Genomic DNA, 21,101 nt, shown 5'->3' with positions numbered 1-21,101 from the left:
GCAGAGGTTTCCCGATGTGGGTCAGAGGATTCCTGCTGAGGGCTCCTCTTGTCACCTTAACCTGCCCCTCACAGAAATACACCACGAATCCGTGTCAGGAAGGAGAACCCGAAATAGGGGCAATGCTTTGCAGAGCTGGTGGGTGGTGAGTGGTCAGTGTCCCACCCGTGTGAGGGGTTTGGGTGTGATCCGGGTGCTGTTAAAATTTGGGGCAAAACTTCCTTTGATTTTGGAGCAGGGAAAGCCCATGCTCTTGCTGTGTGTGCTCAGGGTGTGTAGTGTCACTGCAGGAGCCTTAAATCTGGATTTTCTCAGTGGCCATCCATTGATCTGTCACAGTTACCGTTGCCTTCTCTTCAGCATTATCTTTGTGCTTACAGGGGTGAAATGACAGCACAGAAACGAGCCCGCTTCCCGGGGAGGAGGGAGGTCTCTCCTGCAGGGCGGTGTGTTGGATCCCGGCAGGGGTGGGGAGCCCCAGCTCAGCCGCCTGCAAATGTCTCTGCAGGGACAGGGGACTTGCAGGGAGCCTCCTATATTTAGAAACACCCCGGGGGCTTTGCCAGGATCCATTGCTGCACTAAGGAGGATACCTGTGAGGGCCACTGCAGAGCGGGTGGGTGTGCCAGGGGTGGGCAGCGCAGGTACCTCCTGCAGCCTGTGCGGGAAGGAGGGAGGGCAGCCGGGTGCTGGCAGGTGGCTGGAGCACGGGATGAAGCGGGTGAACCAGTGGCTGGATGCTTTATTCTCCTTTAGCTTGATTTCTAAGCAGCAGATTTCTCAAGGCTTACGCCAGCCGCTATCCGTTCCTGCTCAGCAGTGCAATCTGGTGCTGGATTTCCCTGCGGCCCCTGGTGCAGCTCGGGGGATCCTCAGGGTTTGCCTGACACAGGTGGAGGCTTCCCTGCTTCCTTCCCTGTGCTGGAGACCTGGGCATCATCTGGGACCGGGCACAGGGAATGCCCCGGCCTGGGTCACTTAGGGACCTCTGTGTGCTTATGGTATTCCTGGATTTTTTGTAGAAAAGAAAAATAATTTTTAAGGAGGTTGTGCAATGTGTTAGTGCTGGTTGGTTTTTATTTTTTTAATTTGGTGTGGTTGGGTTTTTAGCAATACCTACTAACCCTGTGGTGGCTTCTGGGTGACAGCCAGTCCTGGGAGTTGTGTTACATTGAGACATCAGTCAGTAACTGGCACATCAGGGTGTCCCCAGCCCTCAGGTCATCACTGGGGCGTTAGAGCAGGACAGAAAAGGTTAGTGCTTTCCTGTGGAAACTCGAACTGCCAGGAGGTCAGACTGGGAGTTGGTCTCCAACATCCCCATTTTCACATTTCCCAGCCATGGTCACCTCTCCCAGCTCTGGGTCCACTGGTGCTTTCACCACCTGCCCTCTCCTGCCTTGGGCAGAGCAGGATGAGACCCCAGGGGCAAGCGCTGGCTGGCAGCACTGGTGAGCAGGAGGTGAGTCAGGGACTGCTCTGCCTTTCCATGCTCACACACCACTGCTTGGAGGCTCCATTTTCCATTCCTGGAAAGCGGGGGCACAGCGGGTCCCACCCCCCCGTGGAGCTGCCAGCTCCGTCTGCTGCGACACACAGGCCGGTGGGGAAGTGCTGAGGGGAAATCCTGAGTGGCATTTCTGTCTGTGGGGTGATGGGGAAACTCCTCTTTCACAGCTGAAAGATTCCCCCAGCCAGGCAGGGTTTGGTGTCTCACACCCACCCCCGTGTGCAGGTCCCTGCTCATCTCCCTGCTGTCTCGTCCCCAGGCTGCGTGGGCAGGGGGGAGGGAGCAGTGCTGGCATTTCCCCCTCTATTTCAGGATTTTCAGGCTCATTAATTTTCTTTATTCTTGGAGATTGTGCAAGCAGGTTGGGAAAAGTTTGGGGGCTGCGTTTCCTGGGGCTCTTGTGCATGATACTGTCCATCAGTCTCCATCAGCAGTGGGACCATAGCTGTGGGAAGGCCTGGCTTGAGAACTGGGCTTTCCTCGTGCTGCACATTCATTCACTGAGCACACAGCTGACCCATCTCAGGCTGGATTCCCAGTGGAGCATGGCTTTGATGTCAGAAAGGAGCAAGGGTGCCAGGCAAAGCCCAGGTTGGGACACCCCAAAAGACATGAGCCTCTGGCTCAAGCCTGTTCTCCCAGAACAGCAACTTTGTTGGGTCAACATCTCATATTCCTGTTATTCAGGAAAACTGCTCTGCCCCAACAATGGACTGGGGCTCCTTTGGGGAATATTTCACCAGCTGGCAGTGGAGCACTGGAGGTGATGGAGAGACATGGGGTGCTCATGCCCATGTTCAGTGGGTGCCCGTCTGGAAGGGGGACATATCCCTCAGGCTACTCCCAATGGTGCATGTCGGGCAGAGGACACATTGTTTCTGTGTCCCTTGCCGCCTTTCCAAGGGGCTGTCAAGCCTCCCTTTCATAATTCAGCCACAGCAGTTGCAAAATGGCCCAGGCTGCCTCTCTTGCTGTTACGGGGAGGGATTTCCAAAGGTTTGCTAATAAAAGAGCAACAGTTTCTATATCTGGGAGATGGGGAAATCAATGAACAGACTGTTGCAAGTGATATAACGGTTTCTTGTGGCATCTCAGACAGTTCCTCACTATGATGGAGCTTTATGGCACGCTGTTTGTCAGCTTAATTGGCAATATCCACTCCCTGCCAGTGGGAGCCCGCAGGGCTGGGAAGGACCGATGTCCCGCAGTGGTGGGATGCTGCTGCCCAGTCCCAGTGCATCCCTCCTGCCTGGTGAGTTGGTTCTGCATCCTGGTGAGTCAGGGCATCCCAGGCTGATTCCAGGCAGCTGACCCAGCCCTGTGTCATGATGAAAACCACTGGGAAATCCCCCCTTGTTGCAATGTCCAGCAAACGGCAGCACAGCCGTGGTCTCTCCCAGCACTGCTGTCTCTGACTTGGACACTTAATGCAGCTCTACAGAGTGAGAAGAAAAGAGAAATGATCGTGGGAAGATCTCAGTATCCTGCTTGGGCACTTGCATCCTCCAGAGCCTGTCCTGGCAGTCTCCTCATCTTTGCCTCTGTCCTTTTTCCTCTCTGGTGTCCCAAGAAGTGCAGTCGGTTTGACTTCAAAGTGGTTAGCAAATATTTTCCACTCCAGCGAGCTAATTAGTTAAATTACATTTCACATGCTAATTTATTCCTCTAATATTATTTTTTTTCCCCAGCATATTGAAATACAGGAGAAGATAAAAGCTTGGTTTGACCTCAGAGCCAGGCTCGGAGGAGCTGGTGATGGGAACAAACGATTAGTTCCCAGGTTTGCTGTGGCACAGGCTTATTCCCTGCTGCATTTGAGACCTCGTTCGGTTGAGCTTTAAGTGTCTTAGCTGACTGCAGCCCAGGTATCCTGGGTGAAACGTTTTCCTCTGGCACACAGAAGAACTTTCAGATCAGCAGTAATGAGCTACTAATTTCCAGCTTCATTGTTCCTGTTTGCAGCACCGGTATCACCTTGGAGTGCTTCGTAAATAACTAATTAATCCTTGCGGGAGTGGGTGGGAATGGTGTTACTTCCTGTGCACCAAGGAGTGAAGGGCTGTGCTTGTTGGATCCCGAGGGATCCAGCTGGCACTCGAGGGTCGTGTCCTGCAGCGGGGATGGTCCACAGCACTGTGAAGGGGCTGGAATGCACCTTCCTTGGGAAGCTTGGGAGGCTGAATCCTGTTGGCTGGGAGGGAGGTGCTTCCCACACGCTGGGTCAGGGGGGCTCAGCTCCCCCCTGGGAGCATGTGGGTCACTGCATGTGGGTCACAACTGCAGCGGTGCCCATGGGCCACGGTGTGAGCTGGGGTCAAAGCCTCTTGTCCTGCTGCGGGACTGGGCTGGGGCAGAGCCACTCGCCATCTCCTGCAGCCTGGCTGGGAAGGCTTTAACTGGGAGTCAAGTGGCTCAAACTGGGAGTCAAGAGGGGCCAGGGAGTCGGTGCTGGTGTCAGTCCCAGGTTGAAGCCTGAGGTGAAACGACAGTGCTGCCAACGGGCCGGGCTGAGAATCAAACTCGGTCGTATCAAAGGCTGTTTCTTTTCCACTGCCTGTGTAGGGTAGATGTTATCAAGAGGGAGGAGCTAAAAATGAGCACTAGGACCGTTTCCTGACCACAGTTGCAGTCAAAAACAACAAATCCCTCCATCCCTGCCCCTGGCCAAACTTTCCTTTCCCCTCCGGCGAATCGTCACTCAGTTTCTTTGGAGAAAACTAGAAACTATGGGAAAAGAATTCCAGGTAGAATTCTCATCTGCAAGGGCAGTAAGGGAATAATTGGGTGTGATGCCTGACCCATTTCACTGGCTGGAAAGGGAAAGGGTCACTGGTTGCTGCTGTGTTTGGGTCACTGGTACTAAAGCATCTGGAGCCTTCACCTCTTCATGTGCCTGCGTTCATCTGAACAAACAAGTGAAACACAGCCAGGGGAGTGCCAGGCCAGTAATATCAGGGTTACTGCAAATAAGCAGTTAGCAGGACAGTGTTGATGCAGTCATGCAGACGAGGGTTGCCAAAGTGGAATGAAAACCCAGACCTCTGGAGCCCTGGCCAGTGTCTGACGCAGCACCTTGGGGTACAGCCTGCCTTGGGGCTCATCCTGCCTGAGGGTTTGTCATCACAGCCTGAGCACTATCGCCTCTGAGACATCCTATTTGCAGATTTTGGGACGTGTGGTGTTCACCAGGCCTCTGTGCCTGGCCCATTCACAGCCAGCAGATCAGGCTTGGCCACGCCAGTGGATCTCTGGTGGCTGCCTCACCTGTGCCACAGCTCCCTGTGCTCCACTGCCACAGGGGCTGGAATTGTCCGACCAACTCTTCCTGCTGCCCTGATGGAGTTATTGCTAATTAAAGCAGTGCTAATTCTCCGTTTATTGCAAGAGCAGAAGGAGCCAATGTTTCCAGTAATTGTTCCATCGATCTACTTTGAATATCTTTTTATAAGTGACCTGGCTGGAGCTGTGCTTGCTAGTGCTCACTGCAGAGAAAATGAGGTGAAGTACCCAGTGCCACCTCCCTGACTGGTGTACAGCAAGGTAAAGCCACCGATTTTGGTGGCATTACAGCCTATCTATAGCTAAGACCATGAACTGATGTTCAAGGTGACCTCCTAGAGCATTTCCCTGTTTCTTTGCTCCTCCGTCCCATCCTTCAGCACCAACTTCCCTGTCTGAAGTTTGAGGGCAACGTGAGAATTTGCTCCTCTTGCAGCTTTTACTCTGTAGATGTGTATCTCCAGGAGGCAGAGCCTCTGCTTCTTGCACTTTCCCTTTCTCAAGTGAAATGGGATCTCCTCTCTGTGAGTTCAGCTTTCTCGCTCTCTGCTCTCACTTTCCATCCTGACGGTGCCACGGGGACCCTGGAACTCGGCAGAGGATTTCTACTGGCTGTGAGCACTGTCCTGGTGCTCATGAGCTGCTGGCAGTAGTTGGCTCCATCCCCACACCCCGGGGCTGGGCACCCCAACACGTGGTGGTTTGGGCGCAGAGCAGCTGCCTCCTGACAGTTTGATTCAGTAAGGACCCGTCAGTGCAATTTGCTCTCATCTGTCGCTGTGCATCAGGGCCCAGGGCAGTGCCTGCAGGAGCAGCTGTTGCAGGAGTGTGCTGTGAGTGCTGCCAGTGCTGCCCAGTGCCCACATGTGCTCAAATAAGGCAAATCCCGGTTACTGGCTGGTTTGGCAGAGCACAGGCCATCCAAGGCGGGGTGTTCAGTGCCTGCTTGGGGTCTTTGCCAGAGCACAGGGACAATTTGGCCCTGGCTCTCCTGCCCTCCCCAAGCAGAGGTGGTGAGTCAGTAGCTGTGGGTGTCTCCTGCCCGTGGCTCCATTCCTGCTCTGCACAGCCTCCCGTGCTGCAGCCAGCAGTGGGGGGCTGGACCAGGGACAAGGCTGTTATCAATACAGCCACTTGATTTGGAGTATGCCAGCTGCAAACACAGGAGGGATGAAGGTTTTGCCCCATTTACAACCACAAATGTCACAGCAGAGCACAGGTATAGCCCAGGGCATCTCCCGTCCAGGGACTCCATCAGAGATGTCCCTATTTAATTACCCCACGTTCCAGCAGCCCAGAGCCCCGGGCTGTGCAGCAGCTGAGACAGCTGAGAGTGGCAGCACAGAAGCAGAGGTGTGCCTTGACATGCAGTGAAAGCCTCGAGCTGGACCCTGCCTGCCCTCGGATGTGGCTGCCACTGCAGAGGTGAGTGGCACCACTTCTTGCTGACACAAGCTGTGCCCTTGTGGTCCGTGGTGTTGCTGGAGCATCCTCCTGTCACACACAGTCGCTGCTCCTCGGCCAGCCCCGACGTGCCTCGGGGCACTCGGCACCTCTCCAAAGCCAACACATGGCTCCAGCAGATCCCCCGCCCCTCGCAGCACGGTGTCCCTGTGCATCAGAGAGCGATTTGCTTTTGTTTAAGCACTGCCAAGCACAGATGGGCACCGCTGCTGCATTCAGGTAGGGCTGGATTTAGCTGTGGGAGCTTCAAATAGTGCTAAGGAGCATCCCCGACAGGAGCCCTGTCCTGCAGCAGCTCGGTTTGGTCACTGTGCTGGCTGTTGTTACATGCTGCTTAGATGCAAATAGCATCTTTGGTTTCAGTGGGACGTGCAAGGTGGTAAAACAGCCTGAGTGATAGGGGACAGCCAGATGCAGCTTGGTGTTGGCTCTGTCTGTGGTGAACCTGGAGTGCTTTAGTTGCATTGTTGTGGTATCAACGTTGCTGGAAAGATTGGCTCCCCTGCCCCAAGGAGATGGCTCTCCCCAGCTCCTCCTGGCTGCTCTGTCCTTTGACAATGCTGTACTGTAGCAGGCCAGGGGGCCTGGGGGTTCAGTTTCAGGTTGGGAAGAACGTGTGATATTTGGGGGTTTGACTCCCAGCTCTTGGAGTCGTGTGTGTGGCATCACGCACAGGGTCTGGAGAGGGCAGCATGTGCCCCAGAGCACACCCTGGTATTGTGATTGATCCACAGCTTTCAGGCATCACCTCCAGACAGATGCTGGTCATGAGCAGCATCTCAGGTGCTTGTCTTCCTCTGTGCCTCTATGGCAAGGAATTTCCTCTGTCTTAACTTAAAATCCTGACTTTATGAATCCCAAGTTCTGTTCGCGTCCAGAGGCTGATTTGTTGGTTTTCTTGGGTCATCTCTGTGCAGCCCCATGCAGGCATCTCCTCAGCCCCGTGTCCTCGCTCCTCTTCTGGCTTCTCTGGGCTCGTGCTGGGGCTGCAGCAGCACTTGGCAGCAGGACATCAGGTCTTTGCTCCCTCTGGCAGCCTGGGAGTGGGGAATCCCATCCTGCTGACAGCTGCCACCTGCCTTTTTAATTTGGGCCCTGAGCTCCAGGGCACAGCCAGCAGGATCAGGCCCTTCACTCAGAGGTGTTGAGGAGCTGTTTGGGATGAGCTGTGTGACAATGTTGGTAGCATCTGGCTGTGATGGTGGTGACAGGGAAACAAATGCAAGAGCAACACCCCAGTAACACTGGTGACCCGAGGTGAGGGGACTTGTTCTCCCACCTGCCAGGAAAGCAGCACCCAAAAATCCCCCTTAATAACCCCCTTTCTGTTCATCCTTTTCTTCTCCCTTTAGGTTCCTCCGTGCATTGCTCTGAGAGTCTGGGGTTTTTCGTTCATCACAGTGCCCTCCCCAGCACTTCTACTTCCCATACTGGAAACTAAGCACAAGTTAGAAACTGCAACCAAGTGAGGAAGGAGGGGAAATGATGTTTGTGGTGCCAGAGCCTGGGCTGACCGAGCAGAGCAGCTGGGAGGCATGTCTGGGGGCTCTGGGGAGATGTGCTGGGGGCAGCAGGAGGCAGGATGGGGCAGCTGTTGCAGCGATGTGGGGTCTGGCAGCATCGTGGTCGTGGGGTTGGGGAGCCCCTGGCCCAGGGTTCCCGCCTGGGCAGCCCTGGAACTGACTGGAGGCAGGAAATGGAGACTAATCCCTCCCCACCCTGCTGTGTGCAGAGCAAGAGGGAATGAAAAGCAGCTGAAAATCCCGGATTTCCCTTTCTATTTGGCGGGAGGGATGCGGGAAGCACAAGGGAGGAGGCAGAGGAGCCAAGTGGCTGCAGCTCCACCTTTTCCCAGTGCTCAGGGCTCGATGCCTCTGCACTCACTGGGGTGAACTGGTCCTCCCAGCCCTCCCCGGTTATTTTGGGGCCAGTCTCTGCTTGTCACAGACCTGTCTGCTGCTGACAGCCCAGCTGGTCGCAGCATGGCCCAAACTCCATCCGAGATCTACAACAAAGCTCCATTTCCAGGGGCCCTTGGGTGCCAACCGTGCCCCCTGCCCACCCTCTCACTGCCAGGCCGCTCAGGAGGGAGCTTTGCAAAAGGCAGGGGGTGAATCTCCTCCGAGGCCAGGGTGAGGAGGGGGAAAGGGAAGCTCCCCGGGGGTTTGGCTGTTGCTAAAGGGTGACTCAGTGCGTGCCCCGGCTGGCGTGGCACCGGCGTGGCACCGACGTGCCGCCGCATTACGCGCCCGCCTGTAATGGAAACCCTGACACGGCTCCTCACCCGCCTGCTGTGAGTGGCAGTGGGTAATTAACCACTGCTACGGGCCTAATGTTCCCTGCTGAGATTAAAAAAATGATGCAGGGGATGGATTGATCAGCCCGTGGGAGAAGCTCCTCGGGGGCAGGATGGGGCCTCACTGCTGCAGAAGGTCTGGCTGAAGCGGGGTGAGACCCTCGGGGAGCAGCTCGTTTCACTGGCTGTCTGCTCCCTGACCCTCCTGCAAAAGCTCGGGTCGTGTTTCCTCGCTGTTTTCCCTGCAATTAGGGGAGCCAGAAAATGCTTAAAATCTAATTTCCTACCAAAATAAGGCTAATGCTGCCACGGTGTCTGTCTGCCCCTGTCCTCTCTCCCCAGATGACTCCTGAACCCGCTGGCCTGCTTCACGCATTTGGCTGAGGGCTCGCAGATAATTAAGTCTGGGCAAGTATGATGAAATGAGATGGTTGAGAGGAGGAAAAGAATCTTGTAAATGCCCCAAAACATCTGTACCATGAGTTCATGTATTATTAGACACCAGAAAACCCACGTGGGAGATGCCTCTTACAAACACTTAACCACAAAAACATTTTCATTCTCAGTTCGTACATTTTTAGGCACCGAAAACGGTCTCGAGACACAAAACCATAGGAAGCGACACGAGTAGTTTCAGTGCTCATGGGATGACCTTTTCGTTTTAATGAAAACTGAAATCCTTCGGCACTCAACGTGATTCCCAGAGCCAAGACTTGAAGGAAAAACAACATAAATCACGGGCTCGAAGGTAACAAGTTGGGAGGGTCAGCGGTGCTGTGGCTGGACTCGGTGTCACGGTGTGACTCAGTGGCACTCGACAAGTTTGTTGATATTCGTGCCACTGTAACCGAGGGATAAACCTGGCCCTCAGCCACCAGCATACAGTATTGTTTGGAAGAACACTGCTCCTCCTTGCCAAAAACCCACAACAAAAAGATTTCTGCTGGCCACGGAGAGAGGCCCTGGAATAACTTCCCCCACTAAAACAATGCGGAGCGGAAACCTTTTAAAGTGGTAATTACCAAAGGGAAAATAATTTTTTTTTTTTAAACATCCTTTGTCTGAGGGTCTAACAATACCTGGGAATACTAAAAGACTTTTCCAATTCTTAATTGACTTTTCAGCCATGTCACTGTTTGTTTCATCTCTGCAATACTCGGCTCAGGGCTGGGCAATGAAACTTTCCCTTTCCAGCTCCTGCCAGCCTCTTTTCCTGACTCTCACGTGGCCAACACCAGTAAGTGTGTGCTCAGGCTGTTAAAGCAGAATGTTTTCATGTCCACTCACTGCGTCCCAGCCCAGACCCAGAGGTGAATTTGGCCCAAAGGACTTGGCAGGGGCTGTGTGGTGTCAGCACCCGGGGCGTGCTGGTCCAGCTGCTGGACGTCTCTCCTCCGGAGCTCCTCCTGCAGCTCCTCTCCCTCATCCCTGCGGCTGCTCCGGGCCCTCTGGCTCCTCTCCTGGCTGCTCACTTTCAATCACATCAGCTCTTCCCTCCGCCAGAGCCTGGCTCCAAGGTTTCACTCCTCACTTCAGATCAAGTCAGCTTTCCTGCAGCTTCGCCGGCGGCTTTCCGACGCGTCTGGGTTTTGATTTATGCTTTCCCTGATGTTTGTGCGGTCAAAGGAGATACAGGACCATTGTTGGAGCAGCCTTTTCATATCCCCTCTTAAGGGGCTTTGTTCCTGTTTAACTGGGTTTCTTAGTTAAAGTAATCTCAGTTATTTATTTGTGTTATTGTTATGTGTGGAGGACACCTTGCTGTTGCTTCGCTTATTTCCAGGATCTGGCATTTAAATCTGTTCCACCATATTCCTATACTGAGATAACTCTTTGTAGTATGTGTAAATTTGTTCTCCTACCTGTAGCTCTTCAGATCAGCTCAGCACTGCAGCCCAGGGCCTTGCAGCCTGTTTGGCTCCATGTTTAAGCTGGCCTTTGGACATAATTTAATCTTGTGCAATGCATCAACTCCATATGCTTCTTCCCTGTGCTTGTGCTGTGGCATCACTTTTCTCCTGGACTTCTTAGCAGCTCTGTGGTACCATTCCCTCCCTTACCTGCATCCAGACATGTCATTCCAGCAGCAGGGGAACGAATGGTGCTGGTCAGGTTCAGGGAGCTGAGTCTGAGCGTGCTGGGGTGGTGACACAGACACCAATCTCCATCCCTGTCCCCGAGGAGAACAAGCAGTGTGGGGTCAGAGCACGTCCCCAGGGATAACAGACGTGCTCAGTGATGCCCTGTATGTGCTGGCAGGAGCTGTCACCCAGGTAGAGAGCAGGGGGAAGCCTCCCCTCACCTTCTCCAGCCCAGGAAAGGAGCCAGCGGGGTGACAGCTGGAATAAAAGCTGACTTCCCACTCCCCTGCTGGAGCATGGGACCCACAGGCTGGTCCAAGTTTCCTGTCTGTCTGGCACAGGTGAGGTGGGTGTACCTGTCACCTCCCTGCAGTAGCACAGCTCACCTGTGCCAGCCAGGGAAGGCACAGGTGAGAGCAGGGCTGGAACACGGGCTGGGGTGGGAGCTGGTGAGCAGGAACAGGCGCTCTGCCGAGCAAGGGTTCTTTCCTATCCACTGGGATTTCTCTGTGGATCAGTTGCCAGAGCCTCTTGTTTCTGCGATTCTCCTTTTACACGACTCAGCTGAACATGTCATTTTGGCTGGTTGTCATCAGTGGAAAAATGTACTGCCTGCCCTTGGGTGGGTTTTTGAAAGTCGAGCAGAGCCAGAGCTTCGCTGTGTTCCTTATCCACCCAGGTGGTAGATGTGTGTTTCCAATATCTAATGAAATCTCACTATGTAATTTAACTTTTGTGGGAGATGACAAAGGCTGGTTTGATTTCAGAAATGAGTTTCCCTTACCTTCCGGTGCTACACCCATTCCCATCTTTCCTTGCAAATTTTTGTGGCTTTGTAACCTTTCTCCCCTTTTCTACCGGTGATTTTTCTTTCCCTGACTGTTATGCAGAGGGCCCAAGCAAGCAGAGATGGAAATTACAATAACAGAGCACCTGGGAGGCTTGAACTCCTCACACACTGATTGCTAAGCAACACAGAAAAATGTTTTTCCTGTTTTTCTTTTGGTTACAAGCACCTTAGGTGGTATTTGTTAAAAGAGCTGACTGAAACATTCTGGCAGAAAGGTGATAGGGAGATAAAAGCTGCCTTTAAAGACCAACAGCTCAAGAAATAATAGTCTTTACCAGGGGAGCTCTGGTGTGTCTGCAGCGTGTCAGGCTTCAGCAGCTTAATGCCTGCTGAACTCTGCACTCCGGGGAGCGTCACAGCCCGCGTGGAGGAGCACGTGGAAAGGGAAGAGTGTGACCCAGAGCTGCAGCTGCAGCTTCCTCTAAACGTGGGGATGGTCTGCAACAAAACTCACTGGGTATCTTGTGATCCTCTCGAAACAACGAGCTCAGGGTGAGCTTTGGTCCTTGCTTCCCTGCCTCCCCCTGCCAAAACACTGTGAGCACCACTGTCTCGGTGCTTTTCAAAGCGTGGACCCTGTTGTCTTTGGCTTTCTGGGCATATTTTAATGTTAGTAGTTATATCTTGCCTTTTATTTTTCTGAGTATTTTCGTTTCACTGTAAATGCTGTGCCGTGCCTTGCTGTGAAGGAATCTAGGTGCCTGCTCAAAGTGTGATGTGGTCACTTCTTCCTGAGAAAGTGGCTTGGTCCCTCCCCATCTCCCCCATGTTGGCCTTGTTCTGATGAGCTTTTAGAGGTCAGAAAGCCTGAAAACCAGAGGTTTGTCTTGTCACTTGCTGCTCTAACGGAACACCCACAAATATTTAACAAGTTGCCTGGAGAAGAGAAGGCTCCAGGGAGACCTTGGAGTCCCCTCCAGTGCCTAAAGTGGCTCCAAGAGAGCTGGAGAGGGACTTTGGACAGGGGTCGGGAGCGAGAGGACAAGGGGAATGGCTTTAAAGTGAAGGAGGGTAGATTTGGATTAGATATTAGGAAGAAATTCTTTGCTCTGAGGGTGGTGAGGGACTGGCACAGGTTGTCCAGAGAAGCTGTGGCTGCCCCATCCCTGGAAGTGTTCAAGGGCAGCTCGGATGGAGCTTGGAGCAACCTGGGATAGTGGAAGGTGTCCCTGCCCATGGCAGGGGGTGGAACGAGATGGGCTTTATGGTCCCTTCCAACCCAAACCAGTCTGTGATTCTATGATTCTACGATTCCACTACAGCCAAATAGATGGTGCAGGGAGTAGGATGAAGGAGAAATATTCCTGCAAGCTCTTGAGTCTCCAAGGCTCGTGGAATAATTGCATTGCCATCGCTGAGCTTCAGGAGCCGGCAGCCTCCGCAGGAGATGCCGTAGCCCAGCTGTGCACAGGGGCTGCAGGAAATGAAACACAGAATAGCTGGATGGAGAGTTTTAGATCCTAATTGCCCAGGGATTTGGTGTGCTTCCTCTGCTAGGAACTGACAGTAATTAGGGGCTTGCCTCGCCGTGTTGGATGTTTGGCACGGAGGAGAGAGCTGTGCTCCTGAATTAACCCGGTGCCAAATCAGTAGCTGCCCATGGGGGGCTGTGGGGAGGAGGGGGTGCTGCAGCTGGGGAACAGGTGCCCCTGGCAGAAGGGGCACAAAGTGCAGGAGAGCCTGAGCCAGCCTTCCTCCCTTGCCAGCACAAAGAGTTCATAGTGCCTGATCCGCCAGGAAACAGCCCCGAGAAACGCCCAAAACCTGGAGGCAGAGCAAGTGATCCGACTGGATCTGAAATACTCAGCAGAGAACTTCCTAAAATCCACTGGCAAGTGGTGGGGGGCTCAACCCTACAGTCTGGTTAAATTGGGGCACTGATCATGTTTGCAAGCAAGAATTGGGTCTGGGAGGGCCTGAGGGCTGGCTGTGATCTGTTGGTCCCCAAATTTTGGGAGCAGTTGCTGTAATCTGACATCTATGTACAGATTGTGTGAACAGAGCAGTGACATTGTTTTCCTTTCTCTCCCAAGCCTGGAGGTTTTTCCTTCGTCCTGAAGTGGAAGAGATAGTACTAGTTTATTTTTATACTGTTATTGTTGCTTATACAATAATCTTACAGTCGAGCCCGGGCAGTGGAAGATGGAAGTCTTCCAAATTAAAATTGGGATGTCCAAAAAATTTTGATCCAGGGCTTAATGCCTAACCTTGAGTTAATAATTCTTTTCCATCGGTAGCACTTTTCCTCTGAAGTGCCTTAAAAACATCAGCAAGAAGGGCTTCCCCAGCCCCACAATAGAAGGAAGTGCTATCGGCTCCATTTTGGAGCCTGACACAGACGCGCCTCGGGAGTCGGTGCCAGAGCTTGGGACAGAGGCCGGATAATGTTGCAACTCCCACATAAACCAGCCCAGTTCCTGTCAGAGGCCACTGGTTTGGGTCCTGGTTCCCTTGCTGCTCCAGCAGGGAAAGCTGGAGGTGTGTGATGCTCCAGAGGGGCTCAGCTGGAGGTGATGGGGCTGATTCCTGCCTTCTCTGGTCAGGGCTGAGATCAGCTGTTCTCGCTTCTTGGTGTCTCCTGCTGCAGCTTCACTGAGACTCAAAGAAAATATGGCTTTTTTGAGGTGGTGCCAGCACGTGCCCTGGGGGGTGGTGGCAGGAGCATTGGGGTGTTTGCAGGCAGCTGGATGCCACCAAGCCCCCTGTGGAAGCATTTCTGAGGGATGCTCGGGGAGGGAGGGGGGCAGCCTCACTCGCTCAGCCCGTGGCTTGGTGGGAAAAAAAACCCTGCAGCAAATATTGAGCACAAGAACTGGGTCACTGTGAGTTTTGCCCTGTAGGAAATATGCTGGAAAGCCCAGCTCAGCAGCAGAACACTGAGATGAAAGTGAAGAAAGGCAGGAGCTCGGAGGGCTGGAGGATGGAGATGAGGGGGATGCTCAAAGACCCACATGTATGAGCCTGTATGTGCTCAGAGTCCAGTTATTAACTGAACATATAAAGTCTGAATCTGCAGGTCCTGACTCCATCAGATTCACCCAAATTGATTCCTAAACCAGAAAACTGGCTTAGAGTTTGCAAAAGCCTGCCTGCATTTACCCACTCCATGTTATTGACCAAGAGGGAAAGCCTGGAGACTGTGGCAGAGGAGCAGAGATGGGTGATCTGTAGGTGCTCCAGTGCTGGCTGTGTGGGTTTGTATTTATTCAGCCAAGTGCTGATTTTGGAGTGGAGGAAAGACACAAAGTGCCGGGTTTCCCACAGCACCCAGTTCCTGGGCCCACCACGGTCGATGGGACATTTATTGCTGACATCAATGCAGAAAAATCAGTGTCTTGTGAAAAGTTTTTTGCTCAATTTGCCAAATGTAAATTGATAGTATATTTTTTTAATGAGTCACCCAAGTGTGGATAATTTTTCTTAAATCCCTGAAGTCACGTGCATATAAATTAATTGCGTTTTGCAACGATTTCCAGACCTTCAGGGGGTGCAGGGGAGAAACCTGAGGGTGTGATCCTGCCTGTTGCCCTTTGGCTGTGTGCTTAGAGGCAAATTAGAAGCTCTGAAAAGTTATTTGTTTTGAATCTCATGATTTTCAAGAACCTTGCCCCTGACGGCTGAGTGTTTGGGGTTAGTTACGCTGAGAAAACATCCTGAACTTGGGCTCCTGACCCCGCTTTGAGTGTTTTGCTTTTCAGACCCAGAAGGTTCCCAGGAGAGGAGAAAGGAAACTGACTGGCTATTTTTAAACCCTTGCAGTTGCCTTCCTGCCTTATATTATTTATTATCCATTATCAGAAGTGTTTTTCCCCTGAAACCATCGTTAGTGGTCAACCAAGGGACCGGTGAAAATTGCCCATCAAACAGAGCTGCATCTTTCTGTAGAGGTCACACGAAGCTGGAGGGTTTTGCCAAAGTGAAAGTGAGTGGTGCTGTTGTTTGTGATGTGCACTAGAGCAGTGCCTGGTGATGGGCCATGATTACACTGCCCTAGGGCTCAAACACCAAAGCAGAATCTCCCTCCCAAATACTGTATAGCCCAGAGAGGCAACACTGATGCCTGCTGGAGAACTGGGCATGTTTTGGCATGTCCTGAGCCAAGTGATGCACGCCACTGATGAGTTTGGTAGCACATCTGGCAGCATCACGTGGTTCCTGCACGGCGTGTCAGTGGGTCTGAGGACACCTCTGCACGGAGCATCATCACATCCTTCTGCAGCAGAGAAAGCTCCAGTGACCTGGGTGGGGATCAGGGCTGGATCTCTGCTGTGTTAAAACCTGTGTCACCCCCCAAAGAGCATCCCAGAGGTGCTGGGCTGCCATGGGCACTGCAAGGCTCTGCTGTTGGGCTGGCTCCCCTTTCCCAGGCTGTCCGGGAAGTCCCCTTTGACCCTCTTTGGCTCCAGATAAGCAGGACAATAGCCCGTGTTGTCCTGGCTCATCTTCCTGCCTGGTAAACTTTCCAGTTTGAAGCCTGTCACATCCCTGGCAGCTTTGTTAATCCTTTCCTGCCTGGGCAGGAGCTGCGGGTGCCCTGGGAAGAGCTGGACGTGTGAGCCTTGGCTCCATGTTCTCATTGGAAATAAAGCCGCAGGGCTGGAAGGCCCTGGGAGGCTGATGTTATTTCAGCTGTGGAGGGAGCTGAGGCATAAAAGTCCGGGTTTTGGCGGTGTCAGCAGCGACTGCCCGGACCCTGTGATGCAGTTTCTCGGCAGCGTGTGAGGAGGGAAGGGGAAGAGCAGGGGAGGGCAGGAGCACACTGTGCTCAGCGCAGGGCGATGATGAATGACAAACAGTTTTCCCCGTTTCTCTTTGCGTCTGAAAACAAAATTATGTTGCAGGGGTTCAGCATCATCTCAGAGGCTCGGGGGTTCTCTAAAGTGGGATCTGCAGCCCTGCTGTCCCCCAGGCCTGTTTTGCTTTCCCTGAGTCCCTGCTGGGCTGAGCTCAGGTGCCCTGGTGCTTGGGGGGCCTGGCACGGGGAAGGGGTCAGACCCTGCTCCTGGCACCGACTCGCTGCGGGGCCTCGGTCACATCCCTTCATCTCCCGGGGGACACTGCCTGCCTGTCCTGCCGCCACCGCGTCACCCCATAAAGCCCAGCTGTGGCCAGCGAGGGGCTGGGCAGCGCTCTGAGCGCTGCTGGCGGGGGCTGAGCTCATGGGCTGAGATAAAACTTGTCTGTTCGGATGAAAACACGTGCTCCTAAATATTCATGCGCTTGCATCTAGTACTTTTTTTCTTTGGGTGGTGGTGCGTGAACCCCAGGTGCTTTACGATCCTCCTCCAGGGCCGCTGTCACCTGTGCGACTTCGCTCCCTCCCACCCCCGTTAACACCCCGGTGTTTCCTCCGGCCAGCACCGCCCACGCATCCCCCCCCCGAGCATCAGCCCCGCTCCCGCCGCCCCTTTTTGTGGCCTCGGGGGTTTTCACGCGTCCCGTTTCCCCGTCCCCCCTCCCCGCGGGGGCCGAGCCGAGCCGGGCCGGCCCCCGGGGCGGGCGGAGGCTGCGGGAGGAAATCCAGTGCCTGGTTTACAGCCTCGCCGGCCCCGCCGTGACATCAGCCCGCTGGCTCGGCGCGGGGGCGGTTGCGGGCTCCCGGCGCCTGCCCCGCTGCTGCGGGAGCTCCCGCACGGCACCGCACGGCACCGCCGCGGCTCTCCCCGCCCGCCGCCTCCGGACACCCCCCGGCTGCCCCGGGCATCCCCCCCAGCTCCCCGCTGCGGCTCCCCGGGCAGCCCGGGGGTCTGGCGGGGCCGGCGGCGGGGCGCGGGGCCGGGGATGCGGTGGAGCTGCCCATGGTGAGCCGCCGCCGCGCCCCGCAGCACCATGTCCCCGCCGGCCCCGAGAGGATGTTCGAGGGCTGCCGGCGGGCGCGGAGCCTCTGGGGCGGCGTCAGGCTGGAGGTGGCCGGCGAGAGCAGCCCCGTGGTGCTGCACAGCTTCACGCAGCTCGACCCCGACCTGCCCCCGCTGGAGGTGAGTGCGGGATGCGGGTGGGGATGGGGCGTCGCTGCTGCCGGGAGTTTGCGGGGGGGAGGAGGAAGAAGGCTCAGCCTGCGGCGAAGCGGGCCCTGGTGCACTCCCCTCTTTAGTTTGGGGTTCTCTGCCTTGCTGGCAGAGCTGGTCCGGAGTTTGGTGAGGGAATTCGTTGTAGGCAGCCTGTTACACGTAGGATGTTTTATAGAATTCTGTTTTGTAGAATCACGGAGTGGTTTGGGTTGGGAGGGACCTTAAAGGCTCATCTCGTTTCAACCCCCTGCCATGGGCAGAGAAACCTTCCACTAGCCCAGGTTGCTCTGAGCCCCATCCAACCTGGCCTTGGACACTTCCAGGGATGGGGCAACCACAGCTTCTCTGGAAACATGGGAAAGGGCCCCACCGCCCTTACAGGGAAGAATTTTTTCCTAATATCTAATCTAAATCTACCCTCCTTCATCTTAAAGCTATTTTCCCTGTCCTATCATTGCACGTCCTTTCTAAACTCCCTCTCCAGACTTCTTGTAGGCCCCTTTAGCTACTTTTGTGTGTTTCATTTTACTAAATAAAGGGATGCTCCTGCTTAGCTTTTTTTGTGGTGAGTCTCTGTGCCCTAGACTGGCAGGCAGCTGCTGGGCTCTGCTGGGAGAAACCAGACACTCTCCCTCCAGCCACCCAGGGAAAGGGGCAGATGGTTAAAACTGGGGGCTTTTAATATTTTATTTGAGACTTTGGCGGCAGGAGGCAGCTCAGATCTGAGCTGCTTGTAAAAGCCTTCAGGCTTGTCCAAACCACAAAAGTGTCCTCTGGGAAGGTTACGGGCACTGGGAGGACTTTCCTGGAGGATGTAGAATATTTGTGCTTGTTTGAATTCGACCTCGGGTTGTTCAAAGTCAGAATGGTCCCTGTGAGGCCCAGGTGGTTTATTGATGGCAGTTGTATGCAAAGGCACCCAAAATAATCTGAGTCAGGGCTGGGCCTTTTATCTTAGTAATGGATGATCGTCATCGGTGTGATGGGAGTGTCACTGTCGGGGAGCAAACGGTGTGTCAGGAGAGGCTCAGCTGGAGGAAGGTTTTGGCATCCAGAAGTCCCAGCCCTGTATGCTGGTGGTGCAGGGGTTAATATCAGCAAGGGTCAGCAAGTCTGGCTTTGCTGGGATTTAGAGCCAGCTGCAGATGTGCTGCTCTAGATGCTTCCCACTGGAATGGGGGTGGTGGAGGGGGGGGAATCACCACTAAAGCCTCTTTAGTTACTGTGCAGATATCTGCCAAGGGCAGCCAGTGTTTTGAGGGGCAATGGCTCCTTCTCCCAGTGCCAAACAATCTACCCCATAACCTGTGATGGGAAGTCTTGGTCAGCCTTGGACAGGAAGGGATGACCTCAGGCTCTGGCTGTATCGGTTCACCTCTGGCCTGGTGGCAGCAGCTCATCAGCTCTGCCGAGAGTTCAGGAAAGCTCCATCCAGCTTATTTTTCCCCCCTCTCCCCTCCCTGCTGCTCTCTCCTGGGGGTGGGCGTACTGACATGGTTTGGAGAACATCATCTGGTTCGTGTTATGCCTGGCAGGAAGTCCAGCCTCGCCGGCCCGCAGCGCTCCGGGAGGCTGAGGGGCCGCGCTTTTGGCAGGGAGAACAAGAGGAGGGGGGAGGAAAAGAGGGGGTGATGCAGCGTGTGCTGCTCCTCTCATCCCAGGGGAGAGCCTGCCTGGCACATGCAGCCCCCACACACCCCAGCAAGCCCCTGTGCATCCTGGCTGGCGGAGGCTCTGGAGGTCAGGAGAGGGTTTGGCATCATCTTGGGGGCTGTGAAGGAAAAGTGACCAGGGCCGAGGGAGGCTTTGCTTGGCCCCCACTGGCACTGAGCAAACCCCTGCTCACCCGAGCATGGCACAGAGACAGGACTGCCAGCCAGACCTGCTCTGAAGTTGTCTTTGCCCAGATTTCTGTTCTGGGCTGTACACGATCTGTGCTGTGTAATGGTCAGATCACAGTCCCAGCATCTGATGGCTCAGGCTTTCCTCCCAGCCCTGAACAACTTGCAGACAAATTCCTCCTTTCTCTGTTCCATCCATTTGCAAGTGATGGCAAGAAAAGGGGCATCCCAGAGGGGTGTATGGTGATCCATGGCCTCCTGAGCAGCTTTGGGATGCTCAGAGAGCTGATAAACCTTCAGCATGTTCGGTTCACAACTGGGGAAAGGAAAAAAGTGTCAGCGTTGTGACAACTGTGGTGGCAGGAACCTGGCGTGGTTGTGATCCTCGGGTAGAGTTACTCTGCAGGATGCATGCTGAGAGGAGAAGGCAGATTATTTGAACAGGAAAACCTCCAGAGACCATCAGTGTTTTTGCCAAGCCCTGATGATGGCCCCGGGTCTGCAGTGGGAGCCTGGTGCTGCCACCTCTGCCAGAGGGATCTGTGCTCCGCGGGCTCACCGTGTTCCCAGCACTGGGACAGAGCTGGTTTCGGCAGAGCTGTGCCAACTCGTGGGTGGACAGTCTGGTCCCACAGGGAATAGAGGATCCCTGGAAAGCTGCTGGGCAGGTTGCAGGGAATGTGGATCTCGTTCTCTGCTCCTCGCTGGGCCCCTGTGGATGTCAGCAGGGAAGACTTTGCCTGTATCCCGCGGCAACGGTATCGATCACCAGGCATCACTGGAGGCTTCCTGGCCACCTGAGCCAAGTGTTCTTGCCGTGATTTTAACCACAGGGGATGGAAAATTTAAACTGTCTCAACTGCTCTGATTGACAGAGCAGCTTTGCAGACCTTTTGTTTTGACCTTTCCAGTTCCAGTCCATCCCAAATCAGCAGTGAGTGTCAATCCTTCCTGTCCAGCAGGAGCCACAAAGCGAATTTTGTGGCCCTTCTCCTGGTCCCGCTGGCCAAGCATGCCCTAAACACCACTGCAGATGACACAGACTGAAACTCTCATGAAGCTGATGTTGCTGAGCCTCTAGACAAGGCTGGGCTGACGCTTATAAAAAAGCTCCTGTCCTTGCTGTTCTGGCTCTGTTTGTTTTCTGAACAATTAGATTTTCAGCTGCTAAATGCATCCTTGAAAACTTGAATGGCTCAGCCCAAATGCCTTGGAGGTCAGTGCTTGTTCTTTACAGCTGGGAGGGAGGGGCGAAGATATCTCTTAAAAGCCATTTTCTTTTAGCTTCCTATGGTGCCTTTGGAATAAGATCCTTTTCTCCCAGCCTGTTCTCCTCCCCCAGGCACAACCTGATATGTCCCTTGCAATTTGCCTGATGAACATCATCTGTTGGTATTTCTTGGATGGGGACCTACCTTCTGGCTCACTTCCAGGGAGGTTTGGAGCCGGAGGTGAGGCCGGGAGCAGGCTGAGATGCTGGTTGTTGGTGGCTGATGCACAGTGGGAATAACAGAGGTGGGAGGGATTTTTTTATTATTATTTGATATGGTCGGAGAGAAGTTGGAGAGAGGCTTCTAAATGTGTTTGTGTAAGAATTGTGTTACTCAGAGGCTGCTATGCCATGTTTCCATAGGGCTGGGAATCCCCATGCTGGGATCTCGCTGAGGTTTTAGTGGATTTAGTCCCAGACTGGCAACCCTGGAAACTGAAATCTTTGCTTATTCACAGGCTGAATGGGACACCCCCCACACCCTCCCCAGGCCACTCCT

General features: G+C 54.1%; 1 protein-coding gene across 4 annotated transcripts in view; it reads left to right on the top strand.

The window, feature by feature from the left end:
• RALGDS (ral guanine nucleotide dissociation stimulator) overlaps window positions 1-21,101 on the top strand; it is a 57,910-nt gene that overhangs the window by 16,030 nt on the left and 20,779 nt on the right. For 2 of the 4 annotated variants that reach the window (XM_017810323.1, XM_017810321.1), the window contains exon 1: window positions 17,333-17,458. The exons of 1 other annotated variant lie outside the window; for it this stretch is intronic. In XM_017810323.1, coding sequence (XP_017665812.1) covers window positions 17,333-17,458 — 126 coding nt within the window. Of the gene's footprint in view, window positions 1-17,263; window positions 17,459-21,101 lie in introns of those variants that run through there. One more of the 4 variants, XM_017810324.1, reaches the window with a different exon arrangement.

The sequence above is a fragment of the Lepidothrix coronata genome, unplaced genomic scaffold, assembly GCF_001604755.1.
Source record: "Lepidothrix coronata isolate B3197 unplaced genomic scaffold, Lepidothrix_coronata-1.0 Scaffold28, whole genome shotgun sequence".
NCBI classification, from domain to species: Eukaryota; Metazoa; Chordata; class Aves; order Passeriformes; family Pipridae; genus Lepidothrix; species Lepidothrix coronata.
This window is presented reverse-complemented; position numbering and strand designations above follow the sequence as displayed.